At 36.8% G+C, this 22,821-nt stretch overlaps 2 protein-coding genes across 2 annotated transcripts; one reads left to right on the top strand and one right to left on the bottom strand.

Annotated features, from left to right (window-relative positions):
• Window positions 1–1,556: 1,556 nt before the first annotated feature.
• LOC137402688 (E3 ubiquitin-protein ligase TM129-like) lies at window positions 1,557–5,813 on the top strand. The gene is made up of 5 exons (XM_068089197.1): window positions 1,557–1,874; window positions 2,495–2,784; window positions 3,679–3,869; window positions 4,253–4,421; window positions 5,315–5,813. The coding sequence occupies exons 1-5, from the start codon at window positions 1,655–1,657 to the stop codon at window positions 5,567–5,569; spliced, it is 1,125 nt and encodes a 374-aa protein (XP_067945298.1). The 5' UTR covers window positions 1,557–1,654; the 3' UTR covers window positions 5,570–5,813.
• A 29-nt stretch (window positions 5,814–5,842) lies between these two features.
• On the bottom strand, window positions 5,843–22,683 carry LOC137402722 (active regulator of SIRT1-like). Its single transcript, XM_068089229.1, has 4 exons — window positions 22,568–22,683; window positions 10,146–10,289; window positions 9,871–9,974; window positions 5,843–5,983 (listed from the first exon to the last, which is right to left on the bottom strand). Exons 1-4 carry the CDS (start codon window positions 22,644–22,646, stop codon window positions 5,843–5,845), a joined length of 468 nt encoding a protein of 155 aa, XP_067945330.1. The 5' UTR covers window positions 22,647–22,683.
• Window positions 22,684–22,821: the final 138 nt, after the last annotated feature.

Raw genomic sequence — 22,821 nt, 5'->3', positions numbered from 1 at the left:
TTGTTTTCTGGTAAAAAATATAGTTTGCTAATAAAATGCCAAAATACCTCCACAAGCTGAGTCTGGAACATTTTACAGGACAAGAACAGTTTACTGATTTTGCAAATAGTCAAGTATAAAGTTGTGGTCTAGTACCACGCGAGATGTTGTTGCATCCAGAAGATGAAAAAGGTGATCTGATGGAGATGCGAAGACTTGCATACAAACAAATACGCTGTAGTATCTGCTGTAAAATCAATAACAAATGTAAAATCATTAACAAATGTAAAATCAATAGCCTAAAATGGGGGTTATTAATCATGCTGGCAGGTCCTGCTAATGACTATTTGAACTCAAATAACAACTATTTTTCTGGGGATAAATCTACATAGTAACAGCCAATATTGCTACTTTAACATTTTCATTTCTATGCATGCATTAATAGCATTTTATCTGTCAAACTTGTAATGCTTTGATGCCTTTTATTGTTAATAACCACATTTATTTGTATTGTTTTTTTGCATAGCCTATTTACAAAAAATATATTACTCATTTCTGATCAACTGTTTATGCTTGAATATGTTTGAATTATAGCCTTAATGTTCAGCGCAAAATAAAAAAATATTCTAAAATAACATATATACATGTATATAATCCATGTACTTCTACAGTTACTTTAGAATCCTAAAACTTTAGAAAGTGCGCTTCGCGTCATCCCAAACTTGATGGATTCCTTCGGGGAAAGAACTTGCAATGCCAACATTCAACATAATAATTGTTATCTGTTTTGTTTATTATAATTAATGTAAACAATTTCAACAAACGCAAAATTGTTTAAGCACATCTAGCACAAAAATTGTCGACTGTTTCTCATTTGACATAGCCACCATTACCAGATGTTTTGCAACAAGGAAACAAATCAAACCCTTGATCATTCCATTATTGCAAACATTTCCATATGACTCACGAAGTCCACTCTCCTTAATGTAAAAGACAACAAACATATCAACCTTTTTTGATGCAGTGAAATAATCATTAAAACGAATGTTAACATATCCATAAAAATAACTAGTAATAATCCTTTGTAGCAACTCCGTCCTTTTGATTTAACACTCCGGGAACATCATAGCAAGTTATAACAATAAAAGAAAAATACAATTCTAACGTATACGTTCTTTAAAATAACCTGAAAAGCTCAATTAACTTTACAGAACGGTTGACAATAAAGAACTTGTTTTTGCAAATTGGGAAACTGAAACCTACTGTAAAACAAAAATAAAGAAAGCCTTAGAACGTAAGAAATGAAGGACGGTGTGACGAAAACTCTGCTAGGTACACGCACTAAATATGTATGTTTGTAGATGAAATCGTTATTGATGTTTGTTTCAATCACAGCCGAAAAGCTACGGAATCTAAAAACATAGCCTGTGCACGCAAGAATAATTTTAGATAAAGTATACGGTAGTTAGCGCTACGCATAAATGTCCAATACATACACTGGATATAGTCTATACATGTCACGCATCCAATACATCCAATTGTCGTATACACATCCACGTATAGGGAAGAGTGTAGTTCCTCTTGCAAAATTCCCATGTATAGATTCTAAGCTAGGGTACACTATTTGTAGCCCGAATTCAAAAGAAGCCCGACCAAATCGGTGGACACAAAAGTAATGTATCAGCAAGTCGGACTCGATCAAGTGGGAATATACACCCTCATCTATTGTTTCTTAAGCCTTTGTTTTGTCGTCCCTCCCAAAGAGGTTGCTGCTGCAGGAATCACTATACAAAATTTATTCGCAGCATGGTTAGGAGACGAGACGATAAATTTTATGAAGTATCATATCAAGCGGACGTCTTTGACACTATTCATACATTCCTTATTACCACTGGGTAAGTATTTTAAATCTTTAGTATTTGATCTGATTATTTGAACGCAGTCACATTTTAAATGTGTGATTTGATGGGTATCTTATGCAGGCGATTTTCGACAAGGAGCAAGCTTCAAGCGGTTGGTGGCTACTCACCAAAAAGCTTTAGGCCCTATTCATGATCTTATAATAACTTATATACGATGACAATATATATATATATATATATATATATATATATATATATACTGTACCTGCAGTATAGTCGAAACGTGTCAACATCTAATATTTATAGTATCAAAATATATTGTTTTTAGATTTTTCTACTATTTTTTTAAAACAAGAAAAACAAATAATTTTCTCTTTGCATACCATTGAAAAAGCTGAACACTCATGTCTATTTCTTTCTTTCTGATCCATAGGGTCTCACTGTAAAGTTACAGAATTTCAGAATGATATAATTATTTCAGTTTCCATTCCGCATATATCTATACCAACTCTGGTGCTTGTATGGAAGAACAAGTCTAGGAGGGAGAATTGCGTCTTTTGACTCCTTTTTAATAACTTGATCTCAACATATTCACTGCTTGTGTCAGAAAATTTTTGTTTTGTTATTCAGCCACGTGTTTCAATTTGTTGCAGGTTATGGGCTAATGCTTATGTATATAAACCCGAAATTGTATCTCTTCGGCTTCTTTGAGCTATCATTGCTCAAACAACTTGGCTATGCTGCTGCCATCTCCTTACCATTCTCCTCTTCGGTGTGTATATTCTTCTGGTCACGAGATAATTGGATGCATCATCCGCTGACCCAAAAACTGAAGCACTTGATGCCGACTGAAAGAAACCATAGTGTCGACATAGTTGCTGGTACCATTAATGCTGAACTACGAAGACCGAACCTCTTCAACTCTGGTCATTATTCTCAAAAGGTTTTACATGCCAGTTGTAATGACTGAGCTTTTCCTGCTGATTAATATTGCTGCTATTCTTTATCGAGTTCGTGAATGAATCAATTTTTGTAAATAAATCATTCGATTAATTTTGATTGATTTTTTAGCAAAGTTAATTTAGTAATGCTCTCGTCTATATTTGTAGAGGATTGTTTTTCAAAAACTATCAAATTGATCTCCAAAATTAAAACATTTCAGGTAGTGCCAAAATCAACATTTTATATCTTTAATTTAGTGCTTGTAACGTCTCCAGATTACGTATTACATCTATAGCTATAATTTGGTGCTAACAATGTCTTCACACTTACTTATTATATCAGAACATCTAGAACCCCGCTATGTACAACTCCTTTTGTCATACTTACCGTGCAATATATATAGAGTACTTTGTGACAGACTCGGGATTTTCACTCATAATAAAGATTGTTTTCAAAATAAAATTGGGCAAAATATAAACATTTTGAGAAAACCGAAATAGATTAATTTTAGATAAGTCTTTCCAATTGATTTCCTTAAAGTCTTGCAGCCTGTGAACTGCTATGACCATAATTATTAATTACTTTATGGTTATCCTTTTGGACCATATGACAGTATGTCCTGTACGCTTGTTTCTTCATCGTTAAAATTTTATTTATTTCGGTGAATCAACTAGATTATTTAAACTGGGTGATGTGCCAGTTTAAATAATTCAGTCGATTATTTTAGCGAATATTTAATCTAGGTGATGAGTAAAATATGCCATATACTTCCAAGTTAAAAGTGCCTGGCATTTAGTGTTTAATGTTGTAGGTAACCGATATTCTCACAAATCTTGTTGAAATATTTAGTGGTAACACTATATGAATGCAAATACGAGTGTGTATATGATTGTAGGTGCGTGTAACTGATAACTGGATAGTAAAGGTGGGCACATACACAGTAGACATAGTACACCAGGCCAACTGTGTACTTAGTCTACACTCTAGTGAAGAGCATACACTCTCAGAGGAGTCACCTTATGGTGTGCAGATACTCCAGATTGATGTCAGACCTGTTGACAACTCTCAGCGACCCTTCTCTATTAGGTGGGCCTAATGTAGATGGTGATGCTACAGTTGGCAGAATATTTTAATTGATGTCCTAAAAGTGCTACAAAAAAGTCACTGATTTAATCTGTAAAAGTTCTTATATTTCACATATTTTTAAAAATATTCAGTTAACATCACCATTGAGTGAAGTTATTATTATCACTGCATATTAAAATAAATTCATCACAATAATGGCGATTGTCTGCATGCTGCTAGATGTGGAACTTGGTGACAAAACTCTTTATGGAGATAAATCAATAAACCTTGTCAGCCAGTCATTTCACCACTCGCCAATCAAACCCTACATAAGACGTTTTCAATAAGTACTGTATGAAGTAATAACATATTTACATGTGTCAATATCTGCTCATCTCTTGCAGGCTGAACTCTGTCGATTATGGCGAGCTACGGGCGAAGCTGCAGGCGCCTCTAGTCAATGCACGAAATGTAGTTGTTCGACAGACGGTAACGGAGCAGTTCACTGCTGCGTTTGCTGATGTAGTCGGTCATAATATAGTATACAACTTCAGTGCTGCTGAATCGGGCTTTGTAAGTTCACTGATGTTCTAATACAGTTCATGATCCCAATGAGTACTGATATTGTTCTATGTATGTACATCTATTTAGTATTGTGGTGTCTCTCAAGAGGTCGGTGTTCCCGCTGCTGATTAGTGGTTAGAATGGCCAGCTATTCAACATGGCTAGCTGCTTTCCTTGTAAGAATTAGGGGGACAATCAGAATATTTTACTAGATTTGATAGTGCTAGTCTTGCGTCAAACTCAATAAAAATATCATTTATGATTTTTATTATCACCCGAGGGGAGAAATACTTATATTTTCTATGTATAGTCAAAACCCTATAATTTCGATTCCTTAATATGAGAAGTCGTCATCATAGGATGTAAAATTTAGGCAGCGCCTTAACTATTTTCCAACGTATGGCAGGTTTCTTGAAACATTGAAGTTTTGTAAATCTGTACAAATATACTCAGTTGTCCTTCACATAGTTATGTTCTATAATGCTTAAACAAAATAATATTAAACTGCTTTTATACATTTTTATAATTTCAAAATCATTGATCCCAAGAAGGTTAGTGCGAGTGGTGAAAGTAGTGAAAAAGGAAGAAAACAATGCTTTCCTTAGAATTCTAGATTCTAGCGAGAGATTATAAAAAAACACTATGAAGTTGGTAGTTCTTAAGTAGTTCTTATCATGAGGAAAAAAGTGAGAAACTTAAAATGAGTGGTAAGGGGAGAGGTTGATGTGATAATTTAATGCTTGACTGTACCAAGGCACTCGAGAAGAATACTAAATACAATTTATAAATATTTGTGGTACTATTGTTTTATTTGTATTAGCTGTAACAATTAAAATGCATAGATTAGCACAATTGGACGAATTTCGGGTGTAGTCCATACAATTCCCAATGTATTATTGCAGCAGTTAGAGTCTTGTTTGGCCTGTATGCAAGCAACAGCTGATGTGAAGCTGGTAAAGCTCTGTGCAGAAGAGCAGGAGGGTGAATGTAGACAGTGCTATTGTCGACCGCTATGGTGTCTGGCCTGCCTCTCAAAGTGGTTCTCAGCGCGTCAGGACCAGTCGGACACAAGCAGGTGGCTGTCGGGAACAGCCGGTTGTCCTATGTGCAGGGCTGTGTTTTGCGTTGCCGATGTTTGTAAGGTGCGGCAGATATAAACAGGTTATCCGTCCTCATTACTTCAAACTGGTTAATTGCGGTGTGCTGCTTACCTTTTTTAACAATTACATCTGACTTGGCATTCATTTATTGCAATTCCGTCTCTACATCGCTTACTCAAGTGAATTGTACTACTTATGGTTAATGACCTGTAAATTTTCAAATTGGTATTTTGTTGACGCTTCATGTTATTTTTCTAATTTTCCTAATTGATTATCAGAAATAAAAACATAATATACAAGGCTCTTTTTGCTATAGTACAGTGTACTTGCTCATGTAAAGTTGTACTCTTTAAAGAACTTTTCAAAGTCGGCTTCAGTGAACATAGAATCGCTGTCTGTCTTACTCTCAACTTCCTTCTTGGCTTTTTTGTATCTTTGTGATGAATGTTTTGCCTCATGCCTCTCTGCTGCCTGTGAAACAAAATCTAAGCGATTAAAGAATATCATGCTTTTCCAATAATATATTAATAGAGTTGAAGATGCTGATGTTACAGGAGCTGTGACATTGGTAGCATCTACATAAATTATGTAGGGTGAACATGGTTGCAAGGCAAATAACTCTATTTTAATCAGGATTATTTTCCTCATTGAAATGAATAAATTGTTTGGCGAGTTTGACGACAAGCAGTAGAACAGGTTAATATGGGAATTAATTCTTGTCATTGTGGTCGTATAGACAACTATACATTTAGCTCACTAAAAACTAACGATAGGCCATATTGTTTCATAATACACTGTACCTGAGGCCGAGGCTTATGCAGGATTTTGTGTAAGGCAGCTCAAATGTTTGCAATAGAAGCAAATTCTGCTACAAAAAACTATTGCTGTATCATTACTGAACCTAATTATTCATACGTGATATCTATATTGCATCACCATCAGCAAAGTTATTTTATTTGTCGTATTTCTTAAGTCTGTCAAGTTTACTACTACTCAATATTAAATTTTATTAAATCAGACTTGTTGAAAGAATACAGAAATGGCATATGCAAAATTTCTCATTTTACTTGCAATAGAAAACGGTTCATTTTTTTATTTTTTCTAGATACACTTATATGGCGGACTTATTGCATAGGTAAAATTAAAATTGCATGAACACAACTGTGAACAAACCATCATGTAAAACGCAGATCAATAGAGACGCATCTAAAATTTGGTTTTGACAAGTTTAATATAAAAAGATTGTTATTGTAAAGTGTCTGCAGAACTCTTATGTAACACCTGCCATGCTGCCATGGCCGTACGCATACAGTCACACAACTATACATGAAGTTAGTTCAGTGCGAGATCTACTTCATATGCTGAAATATATAGCAAATATTCTTATAAGAATACAATGTAATTACTCAACCCCAAAACTTGTGATAACCCTTCCATAAGCACTGCAGGTAAGTATAAATATGCTACTGGTAAGAGAAAACTACAGCAACAAAATAATAATCAAAAAAGTTAATGTTACTTTACGTGGAGAGATAGGGCACAAATAGAAATGTTAGCCTAAGTTTGCAAGTAAAGGAAAAAAAACAGTTGTAACTTACTCTAAATGAAACTAGATCAGGTCTGAATTTTATTAGCTTATACATTTTTTTATACTTTTAAAATTTTCATCAGCCTCCTCTCTTTCACATCAGTGGCGCTGCAAGAACTTAGAATTCAAATGTAGGAAATTATTTTAGCTGTAGAGTCCGTTATTAGCTAGAACTTCACATCATATATGGGAAACTCATATGTTAAAGGAGTGGCACAAGAGTTTAACATCTTCATACAGTAATAATATCCTCATGCTGGGACTACGCAATAACCCATTACAGATTGGGTCTGCCTTTTGCGTCTGCCCTTTTCAAAATCCGCTGTTGAGATGTTGACGACTACGCATTTTATTTGCTGATTACCCGACACTTAATATAAGAATATGCAACAAAAATGAACAGATTAGGTTATCTTTAAGTTTTTAAAACAGCTGAAAATAAGAAAGTGTGTCACGGTTGGTTTTGTAATATTTAATTATGATTGATAAACCAAAATACAATTGATATTTAACTTTGACTTTTGGGCAATTATATGGCTCATTTTGCTAAAGAGCAGCACGGCTGTAGACAAACTCATCAACAATGCATATGTGAACATTGAGGTGCAATGACGATGCACACATTTATCGATAAAACTTGTTTTTGTGATGAATATTAGGCTATTGTAAATAACTTTCTTCAAAAACCTTGAACAACAGAAAATGATGCGGTAGCAATATGTTGTCCAAAGCATTCAAATTTTTTTAGTTTATTGAATGGAAAGTCTGCTACAAAACTATAGCCAACAAGACATTACGACTATTATTGACACGAATTATGGCTAGCATTCAAGTCTGCTGGACAATTACCGTGTATACCCGCATATAAGCCTATCTCGCATATAAGCCTATCTCGCATACAAGCTGGCCCTAGAAAAGCAGTCGTGAAATCAAGGAATTTATAAGAACTCGCTTATAAGCCGATCCTATAAATCATAACGGGCTATACGTATCTATCAGAGCAAAATGTTGCAAATATAGAGTGGCTTTTGCAGGCTTAGTACATAACATTTCTAATTGGCAAGTAGTTGTATAAGTAGCCTATCGTGTTAATCAAAAGGAAACAATCATTTGTTTGTGTTAAGCCAATTAAAAACATGTTTGCATCTAACATTGACCTAAGTTTTGCTTTACAAAAGCACATTTTTGTAGGTATTTGTTCTTCGCCATGATCAGAAGCATTAGCCACTTAGATTTCACAAATGGTAGATCAATCCACTTTCGATGATTATCTATTGAGCAATAGTAGTAGTGACAGTGAGTATTTATTTTGAACAGTAAAAATGATGCTGTAAGCTATAGTAATAGTGGTAACTCGCCTGACTCGAAACATGCTTAACTTGTCCACCATGATAGTGTGAGGACAAAAAAGTGTCTGAACTGATTTTGCAACATATTTCTAATTATTTTATGGCATCAGATGATGTAAACTTATATGCTAATTAATTTGGTTAAATGTTATGACAACATATACGAGCCAAAGTCAAATATATATAATGTTATATGCGCCAATGTCAAATATATATAATGTTATATGTGCCAATGTCAAATATTTGATTTACGGAATATTTGTCTTCATAAAACTTTATTTAGTAGCAAAGGAGATTATAGAGGTAACCACTATTGGTGTGTTTTACTTTTTCAGTCATACCTTAACACACAAGCCTAATGTATTCTGGGACTGAGCTCGCATGTCAATTTACTCGGGAATCAAGGCAATATTTCCTACATAAAATAACTAAATACAAGTTAATTCATTACTATATTATGAAAAAACACATAAAACAAGATATTACGGTGGAAAAACAGTTTTTTAATTGTTGTAATTCAGTACCTACACTAATAAAGTAACAAATACTTATTTACTTGTTAAAATCTGCAATCAAATGTAACATTACTATGTACACTACTGTAGGTTTTTACCTTCAAGACAGACGTAGTGGCTATCGACGGTCTGAGAGACTTGACAGCAACTCATTCGGCACACTAAACTTTTGTGACGCTACGTAACATAACATAAACTATGAATTACTAAACAACTACTAGCTACACTTACTACAAGCTTACTAAACACACACTCTTACTAATCTTACTGTAATTGTCTTGATGTTTTATTATCTGTTTCCAATGTGGGGGTTTTTGCCTTGCGTACACTACAACTTTTAGCCAGCCTTTTGAAAACTTTGTTTAAACTGATTCGGTGCGAAAGACCAAGTGCGATGCTGTTCTCGGAAGCAGCCTCTCGCATATTTGGCCATAAAGTGACCATCAAGAACCGGCTCATAAACTTCTATCTCAAAGATTACTCGTATCTAAAGAAACTCGCTCGAAATTCTGCTTATATCTCGATTTTCTCGTATCTCGAGGTATGACTGTATTAATAGTGGAGCTAATAAAGGTTCAAGTGCAGTTGTTAAATTAAGTTAGCGTAATGTTATTTGTTTAGTTTCAATCAGAGGTACATGTGTATAAGCCAGACCACTAAGTTTTGTAAACAATCTTGCGTTCTAGAATCAGCTTATACACAAGGGTATAAGGGTGTACATGTACGTTGTTTCACAAGGAAATTACTCTTGATTCAGATGAAGTTTTCTGTCCTGTAACTATTTTTCAAAAAATGTGTACAATTTCCTGCTGTTAAACCTTTAAGGTAATTTAAATAAGCTTGAATTTACTACATTTTATAACATCAATAACCCAAATATATCCTAAAGGAGAAAATGTTACTCACTTTTTGCACTACCTGCTTCTCATCCTTGTTGAGCAACCTCAAGAAGTTTAGAGCATTTATGTTTACATCTGTTTTGTCTTGATATAAGTGATTGTTAACCAGATCTACAATAGACATGTAGGTGTTCTATGGAAACATCAGCTTATATTAGATTTAAAGTTTAATGTACTGAAAGTCATGTAAACTATATACCAAAACGCTGTGCAATAACAATACTTTGTCGACATATCTCCATGAAGCACGAGTGGCAACAGCTTTTAACCACTTGACATTACCTTGAGTAGGTTTCACTTTTTTGCCTTTCAGGGTGCTATCATTGCGTTTAGTGTGCAATCGTTTCAGCTTTCGCTTGTATCCTTTTTTATTTGTACCAACCAGCTGCACAATCTCCTTTTCAGTCAACTTCTTGCTAGACTTGTCTAAAAGAAACCATATAAGGATGTGGTAATATCGACATCAAACATTGACTAATAGCAACGAGTCAAAAATATGATAAAGATGTCTCATAATCAGTGCTGGTATATAGTGAAACAGAGATAGCCAATTGGAATATCGGCTTTTGGAATATTCCAGATGGAAATTTTTAAAAGCCAAAATGTTTAATGTTAATTTAGATGTGTACAGCAAAAAAACATGAACAATATGTGTTCAAATCATTATGTGAAAAAATTATTAACCAATGCATTAAAATAGCAACAATGCTCCCAAACTTTTCAGAACAACTTTCCTACAGAGAGACAAGCAGTGACATATAACTGTCTCCCTTTTTATTTGAACTAAAGCATATGTATGCAACCAAAGAGATAACAACACCTCATGGATATACAGCAAGAAACTGTTTTATAGTCATACACAAACCATTGATGATCGTAGTGAGTAGACTATATGCTTGGAAACAGGTAAAATCTCAGTGTAATGCTAATAGCCATGTTGTTATGATGCAAGAGCTAAAATGTCTGTACAAAGTAAAATAATAAAAGTTAAAATAAATATTGAGAGAGGGTTGTTTGGCTCAAAACTTATTCAGATATTAGTGTACAGAACAACTCTAGCTGTCGAACCTGTAAGAGTTACGACAATAGATATTTGGGATAGTTTATTTATGGCGGCAACAAAAAATTATTTCACAGCGAGCTTTTCTCACATCTTTGACTGGCTTTGAAAACCAAGCTATCTCTTAAAGAGAAGACATTAGCAGTATAGCTTGAGTATTTGTGCATGCATTTGGGTAAAACAGTATCTCTCTCCAGAATGTGTTTTACTTGTAAAAATGTTTGGCAGACTAGAGATCTAACATTCGTAGCAAAGTCAGATAGCTGCTTTTTTGAGTAAGTGCAACCACTTTAATTTACAATCTAGTTAAACTTGTTTCTAGCTTGAAGATGCCTCCTGAACAGGCAAGTTGGAAAATTGAACGTACACAGCCAGTAAGTTGCGATGTTGTTACAAAACAGATTTCCAAAATTATTGAGTAATTAGACTTCCAATAACTGCTTCATTTCTAAAATGTTTGATGAGATATATATACAGTCAAACATGGATAACTCGAACTTCACGGGACCGAGCAAAAGTGTTCGAATTATCAGAGTTATCGAATTATCCAAGTTATCAGAGCACTGTCACAAGTCCATGTATTTACTTATTTATAGTAGATACATGTACATATACAAACAATAATATAAATCAAAAGCAGAAATGGCTTGTTTCACAAATTTTTACATAAATGCTTCTAATGTAAAGTTTAAAACGTTTTTATCAAAAAGTATAGAGATTTTTCTATCACTTGAGATTGGTTCGTTGTTTGAGGTGATGTTATTGCCAGGATGTTTTTTAGATTGACATTGGCAAAACTTGATCCTTGTTGAAATGCTCAGAAGAAAAGACATCTTTTTCTTTTGAGCGTTTTACCCACGATCAATTTTGCCGATTTTTCTTGAAGTTTATGCAAAGATTACCTCACTTTACCTCACTTCCGAATGGCGATCGCTAAGCGAATGTTTGGTATAAATCAAATTTCACCAAATCTTTAGAAAAGTCGTTGACAAAAATATTTTGCTGATGGTGGTAATAACGACGCTTATGAATTGCGAAAAGTTGAAGTTTACCTCTATGGCTTGGAATAAAATGATTTTCTAAAGCGATAACAACCGTTTCGGTAGCCGTTGGGCAAAAAACAGTTCGAGTTAACAGTGTTGAGTTCGAGTTATCTATAGCAATTTATCATTACGTGGGAACGGACCAAAGAAACCGTTTGAGTTAACCATGTGTTCGAGTTATCCGTGGGCGAGTTATCCATATTTGACTGTATTTCGTCTAATGTGTCGACATTGCGACTATCAACATTTTGGTTATCGACATTCAGTCTGTTCACATTTAGTCCAACGCCATTTTGAACCATAACCGGCAGGGTAGGAGGTATTTTATTATCTGAATTGTTCAACTCTGTTAAAATGTATCTTGTGGGCTTTTTACTCAGAAGTGCAAATTCAAAATTTGCTTAGAGCTGGATAACTGAAACTCAGATAATTCTAGTCTTACACTGAATTATCTCTTTTGTGCAAATATTTTTAGCTGCAAAAATGTCAGAGAAACTGAATGCTTTGACTCATGATCGAATCTCTACCTTTTCAAGCTTACAGCTACTATGTGAGTTGTAGATTTACTTACAATATTTGAATTTCTACGCTTTGACTTTACACTTATGTGTAGCATATTCACTAACCATAATTGAAAAATTAGCTAAGAAATAAAAACAGTAGTCTCAAACAAGGGAGTTGCTATCATGTGATATTTGAAGAAGCCCTAGTGCTTGACAATTGAATCTGTTTTTATCATTTATTACTGCTTGCTGTTCAGTTAAAAAGAAAATCACAAGTGTTTAGTGATGTTGGGATTGTTTGGTAACTCCGTTCTTTTGGCAGCAGCCATTTGGCAATAACAATGAGCTGCAAATTAACAAGTAATTTTCTGATCCATTTTATGGACATGCATATGCAAATAATGTAAATTAAGATGAGATGTGGAGCCCATGTAAGACCTGTGGAGCCAATGTAAGACCTGTGGAGCCCATGTAAGACCTGTGGTGCCCATGTAAGACCTGTGGGGCCTATGTAAGACCTGTGGGGCCATGTAAGACCTGTGGGGCCCATGTAAGACCTGTGGGGCCTATGTAAGACCGGTGGGGCCCATGTAAGACCTGTGGGGCCCATGTAAGACCTGTGGTGCCCATGTAAGACCTGTGGGGCCCATGTAAGACCTGTGGTGCCCATGTAAGACCTGTGGGGCCCATGTAAGACCTGTGGTGCCCATGTAAGACCTGCGGTGCCCATGTAAGACCTATGGGGCCCATATAAAACCTGTGGGGCCCATGTGAGACCTGTGGGGCCCATGTAAAACCTGTGGGGCCCATGTAAGACCTGTGGGGCCCATGTAAGACCTGTGGGGCCCATGTAAGACCTGTGGTGCCCATGTACATGAAATATGTTAAAGCTGAACACACATGTAAATGAGGCCATATGCAAGTATTGTCGTGTGTTTGACAGATACTAGATGAACGACAAACAATCCACTAGTGCCTTTAATTAAACAATTCTAGGTCTATTCGTTCAGCTTTACTAACACGCAACAACCATGGACGTTGTACCTTTCTAAAGGAAATAAATTGATCACAATTCATAATTGATTCACTGATACCAGAACTATTAATAAAAATATTATTTAAGGATATACTGTTAATTTTAAACCAGGTGGCCTTATTGACTGTTTTATAAAATAACTATACTGTACATTAAACAATTTAAAGAGTTACCAACTTCGATCAGTCGGTTTTTAAACGAAAACAGATCGACCCATCACCTTAATATATGCTATAAGCCTAAATCTGAATTTGATTTCACCGCGATTCAGATTCTCCTCATGTTTTTCAGCGCTGTGTAACGCATCCATGGTGACTGATTTACTCATTTAAAAATACACGACTTTCCTGCTGCCTAACACAACTTTAAGCTGACTATTTAATAGTACATTCTGTTTCCATTTTACCTGTCTACTATTGAAATTGCCAAAGCAAATAAACTTCCTGTTTATAACGTTGCCAAAAAACTTTCATGTAATCTTTAGTTTTGCTTTACTGCGATGGTTTACCTTCCACCACAGAGCCACCAGCCTCGTTAAACCTCTAGGTCTAGGTTAAAATAGAGCCTTAATACCCCGGGGCTGGGTAAAAGAAGGCCATCAATTCGATGGCGCTCCATAAAAAGCGCTTGCACATAGACACAAAAAAAAAACTTAATGCCCTTTAATCAGAGCCACGCAAGTTACGTAAAGTTCGAGGTGCAAAGCTTTGGTGATAAAATGTTTGGTTTGTGGATAATGGCAGGGGTGCCCGGCATGTTGCCTGTCTGGTTTCATGGTTGTGAATAAAATCTTGTATATGTTCAAAACTGTTGATAACCGAACTGTGCCCACTTTCGGATAAAAACCATAACATTAAAGACATGCGAGCAATCTTTCGTCTATGTGCTAAGAGTTCGACATTAAGAATGTTACATGCCTCCGACACACTCAATGTACCCTTAATCTCTGAAATGAAACGAATTGTCTTCCTCTGCACATTTTACAAAAGTGTTATCTGTCTCATTAAATATGGGTCCCATACCTCACTGGCATATTCCATTACTGGCCTAACCAATGTGAGGTATGCGATCCTTTTCACTTCTCTGGGGGCGCCATACAAAACATGCTTAATCATACCAAGTCATTGGGACGCCCTGGCAGTTATTGAGTCTATGTGCAAGTCCCAGTTAAAATCATTGGCAATATTTACTCCCAAATACTTAAAATGTGTCACAGTATCTAGTTGCTTACCGTTAAAGTAATATGTAAAATCACTGTTACTACATCGCTTGGTAAAGCGAACCACCTGACATTTATCCGTATTAAAAACAATTGTTCTCTGTCAGCCCACTGCTCCAGTAAAACAAAGTCTTGCTGAAAAACTTGTTTATCAGTCTGAGTTTCTACAGGAGATACACCAATGCATCGTCAGCAAAAAAGTCTTCTAGATGATGTTTTTAGGATTTCCGAAATATTATCAATATACAGTCATACTTCGACTTACGAGCTTAATGCGTTCCGAGACTGAGCTCGTATGTTAATTTGCTCGCATGTTCGTGCAATTTATTTACATGTAGAACAATTAGATATATATTGATTGGTTTCCATACTCTAAAAAATGCAAATAGAACACTCAAAACAAGATATTGTAACAGAAAGAACATGTTGGTTATTGTCCTAACTTACCACATGCTTTCAAAAAGTAACAAATAAAAAATAATGCAAGGAAATGTGATTAATTAAAATGTAAAATTAAATACATACAATAGCAGCTAACGCTAGCATTTGCCAGGGAGGGAGATATAAATTATCCTTCATTACGACAGTTGACTTTGATAAATCTGGATTTTATCAATGTCTTAAAAGACAAACTTAGAAGCAAACCTAAAAGCAAACTTTCATTTTCAACTTAACGTAGTTAAAATTTCCTCGGCGTTCATAGTTTGAAGTTTCTCGTTGGTTAGCTAATTTTTCTTTTATTTCGCTTTCACGACCAGCCGGCCGTTTTAAGATAAACCTATCTAAGGACGCTTGCCTTTGTCCTTTCAACGTGTTGCGATTAGGGCGAACACAGGTGTCGTCACAAAGGGTTAATGCACGACAACTAACCAACATGTCCGAATGTTTATTTTTATAGTTTTGATAGATAGAACCGGCCTTTTCACATAGCATCGTTTCAGTACGCTGTCACCGGCCAATTGTTTATCTTTTATTCAATGCCTGAGCAGTCCCTCCATCAGCGGTTGTGAAGATCGCTGTGCAATTTATAAACTAAGGTTAGTCCTTTTGCGAACTAAATGCCCTGAATATAACCCTTCTGTTTGATAATTGTGGATGTATTTCTGTCAAATTGCTGAGCTAGCTCAATCACGCATACGCATTTCACATATTTTTCGCAATAATTTTTTATTTAATATCAACTGTTATCATTCGATTTTTTTTGCATTATCTTTCATTTTACTGGCAAACTTTCGGTCAACGCACAGTACTTTTAATTTTCAGTACATAATTCTGCACTGAAAATTGCGCACAAAAACACGGTACAAAAGTATAACCTGAGCAGGTGGAAAATACAGAGTGATGCTGTTCTCATAAAACACCTCCGGCATACTTGGCAACTGACTCACGTGCTTGTATCTCAAACATGGCTCATATGTTACTGCTAACGCTTGCTTAAAAGCTGGCTCGTATCTCAAGTTTCTCGTACGTTGGAGCACTCGTAAGTTGAAGTATTACTGTCCACCAAAAAAAGAAGGCCCCAGGATGTCCCGATGTAACATTTAAAGAGGTAGACGTAGCCCCTCCACCACCACTCGCTGACTCCTTTTTGATAAAAAGTTTGCTATCCATTTGACGATGTGAGAGCCGATATTCGATTCAAATAATTTTTTTATTAGCAAATTGTGAGGCACTTTGTCAAAAGCCTTGGAGAAGTCAAAGACCACAGCATGTACCACAATGTTATTGTCAACCATTTTCATAATGCCATCAGTGGTTGCTGTTAATTGTGTAGTGCAGGAGAGACCTTTCCTACAGCCATGCTTGGTTTGAACTCAAGTCACCATCTAGATGTTAGTTAATGTTACTAAGCAGTATGTGCTCGAGTAGCCTGCAAAAAATACATGTCAGCGAGACCGGCCTATAGTTACTTGGATTTTATCTTTCTCCCTTCTTAAAAATAGGGACAACATTAGCCGGTTTTCAAATATCCGGCAATTCACCGATGTCTAGTGAAGACTAAAAAATTAGAGCTAGTAACTGACCAGTGACTATAACATCAATATTAAAATCCTCCCGTCTCAGTTGATCTGAGCCCGGAGCTTTACCAGGCTTGAGGCCAATGAGCAATTTTTCAACTCCTTTACTTGTAATTTGTATTGTTTGACTAGCAACCTCCCTACATTCCACTGGATCTGAAACGCCCTCTGAAAAAACACTTCGAAAGTATGAGTTGAAAACCCTTGATGATTGTATAGCAGACATATTTTTAAGTGACTGAATTTTGAATGCTTTTACCGCTCTTTCTTTTATAAAATCTGTAGAAGGGTTTACTATTCCCACTGCTTAATGGTTCATATAAAGCTTTATAAAAAACAATCTTGTTCTAATTTGTGAAATAGCTTCTTATTGTTCCGTCTTGCAGTTTTATATATAACCAAATCGGTTTCAAGTTTCGATTTTTTAAACTTGTCGTACAGATTTCTCTGTTTCCTCATTGCTTTTCTGGTTTGATAGTTAAACCAGGGAGACTGATTCAAGTTTTTACTCTTTGCTACATATCTAGGTACAAACTGATTAACAGCAGAATTAATATCACTCTCAAACAAATTCCAGACTAAATTAATGTTTTGCTTTTCCTCCATCGCTTGTTTTGTTGTTATCAGGGTGCGATTCAGGGCCTCACTGATTGCAGGAAAGTTAGCTTTACCATACATCCTAGAAGAGGTAGTTCCATTCCCCGGATAACTGAACTGTGATTCCAGTTAAGTTCTACCATGTAATGGTCACTGAGACCAGGATTTACAACGTTTAGGTTATAGATGAAACTAGGCCTATCAGTTAAAATTATGTCCAAGGTATTACCAAGGTAATTAGTAGGCTCAGTTACTATTTGACTTAAGTTATGAGACAGTATGCAGTTTATAAATGATATGGGAGTCTATCTTTGGTTAGAAGATATTTTAACCCTGTACTCAGACCAATTGTAGGCTGTTGTATTTTGTGTTAGTTGTTTTCTCCTGCATACATATTTTATTGTGTTAGTTGTCTGCTCATGCATAACCTAAGTTCTCAGCATTATGATATAACCTGGTTTCTTGAGGGTTTAATAAAGTTCCCTTCCAGTTGAACTTGCATCAGAATCTGACAGTAATAATTTGTCTGAAAAATAATCTTGGTATAATCCTAAATATTAATGGCTTTAATACTCACATCTGACAAATTAAACATGGTGGCAGCGGTGTGAATGAACATTTGTGTAAGATGGAGGGCATATCACCACCACAACAGCTGGATTTAAGGGCAAATGACCTTGCAGGAGAATGGCGTCGCTGGGTACGTTCTTTCAGTGACTATTTACTTGCTATCGATCTAGTAGGAACAAGTGGAGCTAATGAAAGGAGAAAATTAGCTCTATTTAGACATGTTGGTGGTGAAGATGTGAGAGAGCTGTATAGCCAAATGGAGTTCGTAGGCACTGACAATGAAGGAAATCCAGAAGAGATTGCTGAAGGTGCAACAGGCAGGAAAATAGATGATGTCCTGAAGCGGTTTCGAGAATATTGTAACCCAAGATCTGGTGTTATAGTAAGCCGGTATACTTTTCATAACTGCTCACAAAGTGGAGAACCCGTGGATGTGTACTTAATGAAACTCAGGCGCGCAGCTGAGAGCTGTGAGTTTGGCAATCAACGAGATTCTCTAATCAGAGATAAACTACTTTTTGGACTAGATGATCATAAACTCAGGGATAAAATGATGCGTGAACCAGATGAACGTTTAACTCTTGATTATGTTATAAAGGCTCTACGAATTGCCGAGGTTTCTAAGAATGCACAGAACTCCAGTGAAAAGCCCACAGAGGTGAGTTTTGTCACATCCCACAAGAATGGTTCCAAATTAGAAAATGATAAACCAAAGATTTCATGTAACAAATGTGGTCGACGGCATGTTCGAAATCGATGTCCTGCTTTCGGAACAACTTGTCGAAAATGTAAACGGAAAAATCACTGGGAGTCAGTATGTACCAATGAGGTTACTCAAGCCGTAAGCGAGTTACAGGTTGCTGATAATAATGAAGCTAATTCTGACGAAGTGTTTCTTGGCGAAATATTTGACATAGACAGCGTAGGTCTAGAGGCCGGTTCATGGTATTCCAACGTGAGGGTTGACACTGACATTAAAAAGAATCAATTGATGAGATTCAAATTGGACACTGGTGCGGCCCTGAGCGTTTGTGGTCCTCAACATTGCGTAGGAACTCAATACCCATCTACAAAGAAGCTGTATGGACCAGGTCGTACACTTCTCAATTGCATTGGCGTCATTTCTGGTAAACTTACTGCGGGTCGGGAGAAAATAACAGAAGACATATATGTCATAGAAAACCAAAACACCCCGTTATTGAGTAGAAAAGCATGTGAAAGCCTCAAGTTTGTCACCGTTGACAAAAGCAGGTGCGAAATCGGGTCTATACGCGTCAGTGATAGTTTGTTCAAAGGACTAGGTAAGCTTGATACAGAATATTCCATTACCTTGGATGAAAACGCAAAGCCGTTTGCATTGCATGTTCCACGCCCGATTCCATTCCCGCTTCGACAGAAAGCTAATATTGCACTTGAGAAAATGGTTGAAGACGGGGTAATTGTAGCCATAGAAGAACCAACGCAGTGGGTGGCACCAATGGTGGTAGTGCCGAAACCTGGGCAAGACAAGGTCAGGATTTGTACTGATTTCACAGAACTCAATAAATATGTACTCAGAGAAGTTCACCCTATGGCCACAGTAGAGGAAAGCCTGGCATCCATAAGAGGTGGCAAAGTGTTCTCAAAAATCGATGCCAATAGCGGTTTCTGGCAGATTCCGTTGTCAGATGAATCCAGTAAGTTGACTACTTTCCTTACGCATCGTGGCCGATATCGATATTTAAGACTCCCACAAGGACTAAACAGTGCCCCAGAGATCTTTCAAGCTGAAATGAACAGGATTTTGGGGGATCTTGAGGGTCTTATAGTACACATGGACGATATACTAGTGGTTGGACAATCTACAGAACAACACGATTCAAGACTCAGCGTAGTATTAAGGCGACTCGAACAAGCTGGAATGACTTTGAACAAGTCCAAATGCCAGTTTGGGGTATCTAAAGTGCAGTTTCTAGGATATGTCATTGATCAGTTTGGAATCCACACAGGACCAAGAGTGCAAGGCATCTTGGAGTTTCCTACTCCTGCTAATGTAACCGGAGTAAGGAGTTTTCTCGGATTAGCTAATCAATACGCGCGGTTTTCTCCTCAGCTGGCTGATGTTACCAAACCTTTGAGAGATTTACTTCGCAAAGATGTGGACTGGATTTGGGGTTACGGTCAGCAGGAAGCCTTCCAGAAGGTGAAAGAGATATTTGCCAATCCACCGGTACTGGCGACATATGATCCTACCAGAGAGACTATAATCACAACAGATGCTAGTAATCAAGGATTGGGAGCCACCTTAAGTCAGGTGCAACCAGATGGCACTCGAAGACTAGTCGCTGCAGCGAGCCGCTCTCTAAGCGATACAGAACAACGGTATGCGGCTATTGAAAAAGAGGCTTTAGGAGTCTGCTGGGCTCTAGAAAAATTCTCCCAGTACATTCTAGGGATGAAGAAAGTTTTGATTGAAACAGATCACAAGCCGTTAATCACACTGTTCGGAAATCTATTCCTAGACCGGCTACCCGCAAGAATTCAAGGTTTTAAGCTCAGGCTACAGAGATTCGATTATAGAATTACACACATCAGTGGGAAAGACAATATCGCGGCTGATGCCCTATCGCGGAATACATCTACCAAACCTGACGAGGCAGATGCTCAACGGGTGGAAGAAGTTGAGACAGTAGTAAATGGTGGTGTGAGGTTAAATGGCTTAGATACCAGGTTGGAACAAATGAAAATAGACCAAAGAAACGATGAAACCCTAAGCAAAGTGCTTCAGTTTGTCAGTGAAGGTTGGCCAGCATATTTATCATCCACGGACACTCTCATGCAGCCTTATTTCGAACGAAAAGCTTTTCTCTGCATCAACAAAGGGTTTCTGATGATGGGAAATCGACTGGTGATACCGCTAAATCAAAGAAGTAAAGTATTAGAGGATATACACAGGGGTCACCTGGGAGTAACCAAATGTCAGACTCGTGCGAGAAATAGTTTGTGGTGGCCGTGCATGTCCAAAGCTATCGAGACAATGGTTGGCCAATGCCAGATCTGCCAAAAAGACTCTAATACTTCATTTGAAACTCTGAGACCTACAGCCACCCCGGATCGCCCCTGGCAAGTCGTTGGTTCGGACTTATTCCATTTTCAGGGTCAGACATACTTATTAGTTGTGGACTATTATTCCCGATTTCCTGAGATCGCATTGCTGGGTAAGGATAGCACATCTAAGAATGTGATAAATCACATGAGAAGCATTTTCTCGCGACATGGGATACCAGAATGCGTCATTTCCGACAACGGTCCCCAATACTCTGCACAGGACTTTGTGGAATTTGCAGAGACATATGGATTCACTCAGGTCACAAGCAGCCCTCATTACCCGAGAGGGAATGGCGCTGCCGAAAGGGCAGTGCAGACTATTAAGAAAATGCTAACAAAAGAAAAGGATCCTTATCTGGCCCTTCTGGCATTCCGGACATCCCCTCAACTGGGATTATACTCTCCCGCTGAGTTACTGATGGGCAGAGTACTAAGAACCACTGTAACATGTCATCCTGATGCACTGATACCCAAACTACCAGATCACGAGCAATTTAAAAAGAAAAATGACTCGTACAAAGATCAAATGAAAATCAATCATGACAGTAATACTCGCGTAAAAGATTTACGACCGCTAGAGAAAAACAGTGCAGTCTATATACGAGATAACCATCGTGACGGTGTTATAGAAAATCGACCGAATGTAAACAATCGAGCTGTACAAATCACTTGTGATAATGGCAGAATCGTGACACGTAATCGGTCCGCAGTTGTACCTACTCAGCCAGCTACTCCAGCTCCAAATACACTCACCACTCGCTCAGGGCGAACCGTTAAGCCCCCTTCGTACCTTACTGACTACGAGTTGTGAATCCCAACGTACATTGTAAGGTTGCCTGTTAATTAGTATTATACTCATGGACAATATAATTCAGTATAATCACGTTTCTAATATTTTGTGAAAATTAGTTTTATTAACCAACATCATTACATGCTTTGTAATCTAGAAAAGGGATGTTGTATTTTGTGTTAGTTGTTTTCTCCTGCATACATATTTTATTGTGTTAGTTGTCTGCTCATGCATAACCTAAGTTCTCAGCATTATGATATAACCTGGTTTCTTGAGGGTTTAATAAAGTTCCCTTCCAGTTGAACTTGCATCAGAATCTGACAGTAATAATTTGTCTGAAAAATAATCTTGGTATAATCCTAAATATTAATGGCTTTAATACTCACATCTGACAAATTAAACATAGGCTATCCGGAAAATTGAAATCCCGGTAACTATAATAGTTGATTTCGAATAATTTAAAAAAATCAAGTCCAACAGCTCATCGAATGGATATACTGCATCTTTAATTAAACTAGGAGAAATAATATACACACAAAACAACAAAGTCTAAACCACACCTAGAACACACGATGAGTACAAACAAATTACCTCGTTACCTCGTAGAATACATCATACTGGATCAACTAGGGGTGTAAGGGGTATGCCTCATATGATAAATTAGGTTTTGCTTATTTTAATTCAGTTTTCTGAGTAGTTAATATAATATTAATGTTTGTTTGGTGTCAATTCAATAGGGAAAAATGACCTTACACGTTCCTAAAATATACAGTCAGTTTACCAATTGTTATAGAACCAGTATTTCTAGCAATATCTTCTTTCAGCAAGTCTAACCCTCGTCGAACAAGCGAATTAGACATGATTCTGGTCGCAATCGTAACGGAATTGTCACACGCTTTCCTCTCGGGCGATATTTTTATAAAGTCCTTGACAGTGCTTTTCATTGGAGGGTCGACGCTAATCGGTTTCAGCGTTTTATTGGTTACATGTGAGCAGCTTTACGGATGTATCAATAAGCGTAAGGTTGCGTATTAG

This window comes from Watersipora subatra, chromosome 1 (assembly GCF_963576615.1).
Source record: "Watersipora subatra chromosome 1, tzWatSuba1.1, whole genome shotgun sequence".
Taxonomy (NCBI): Eukaryota; Metazoa; Bryozoa; class Gymnolaemata; order Cheilostomatida; family Watersiporidae; genus Watersipora; species Watersipora subatra.
The sequence above is the reverse complement of the archived record's forward strand: the minus strand, read 5'-3'. Positions and strand labels throughout refer to the sequence as shown.

Coding starts and splice junctions, on each gene's coding strand:
- LOC137402722 (XM_068089229.1), bottom strand. CDS start 22,646: ATGTCTAATTCGCTTGTTCGACGAGGGTTAGACTTGCTGAAAGAAGAT. Junction 10,290..22,567: donor TACTGGTTCTATAACAATTG/GTAAACTGACTG, acceptor GGTTTCTTTTAG/ACAAGTCTAGCAAGAAGTTG. Junction 5,984..9,870: donor AGAAGCAGGTAGTGCAAAAA/GTGAGTAACATT, acceptor TTTGTTTCACAG/GCAGCAGAGAGGCATGAGGC.
- LOC137402688 (XM_068089197.1), top strand. CDS start 1,655: ATGTATCAGCAAGTCGGACTCGATCAAGTGGGAATATACACCCTCATC. Junction 2,785..3,678: donor CTGGTCATTATTCTCAAAAG/GTTTTACATGCC, acceptor ATATGATTGTAG/GTGCGTGTAACTGATAACTG. Junction 3,870..4,252: donor CAGCGACCCTTCTCTATTAG/GTGGGCCTAATG, acceptor CATCTCTTGCAG/GCTGAACTCTGTCGATTATG.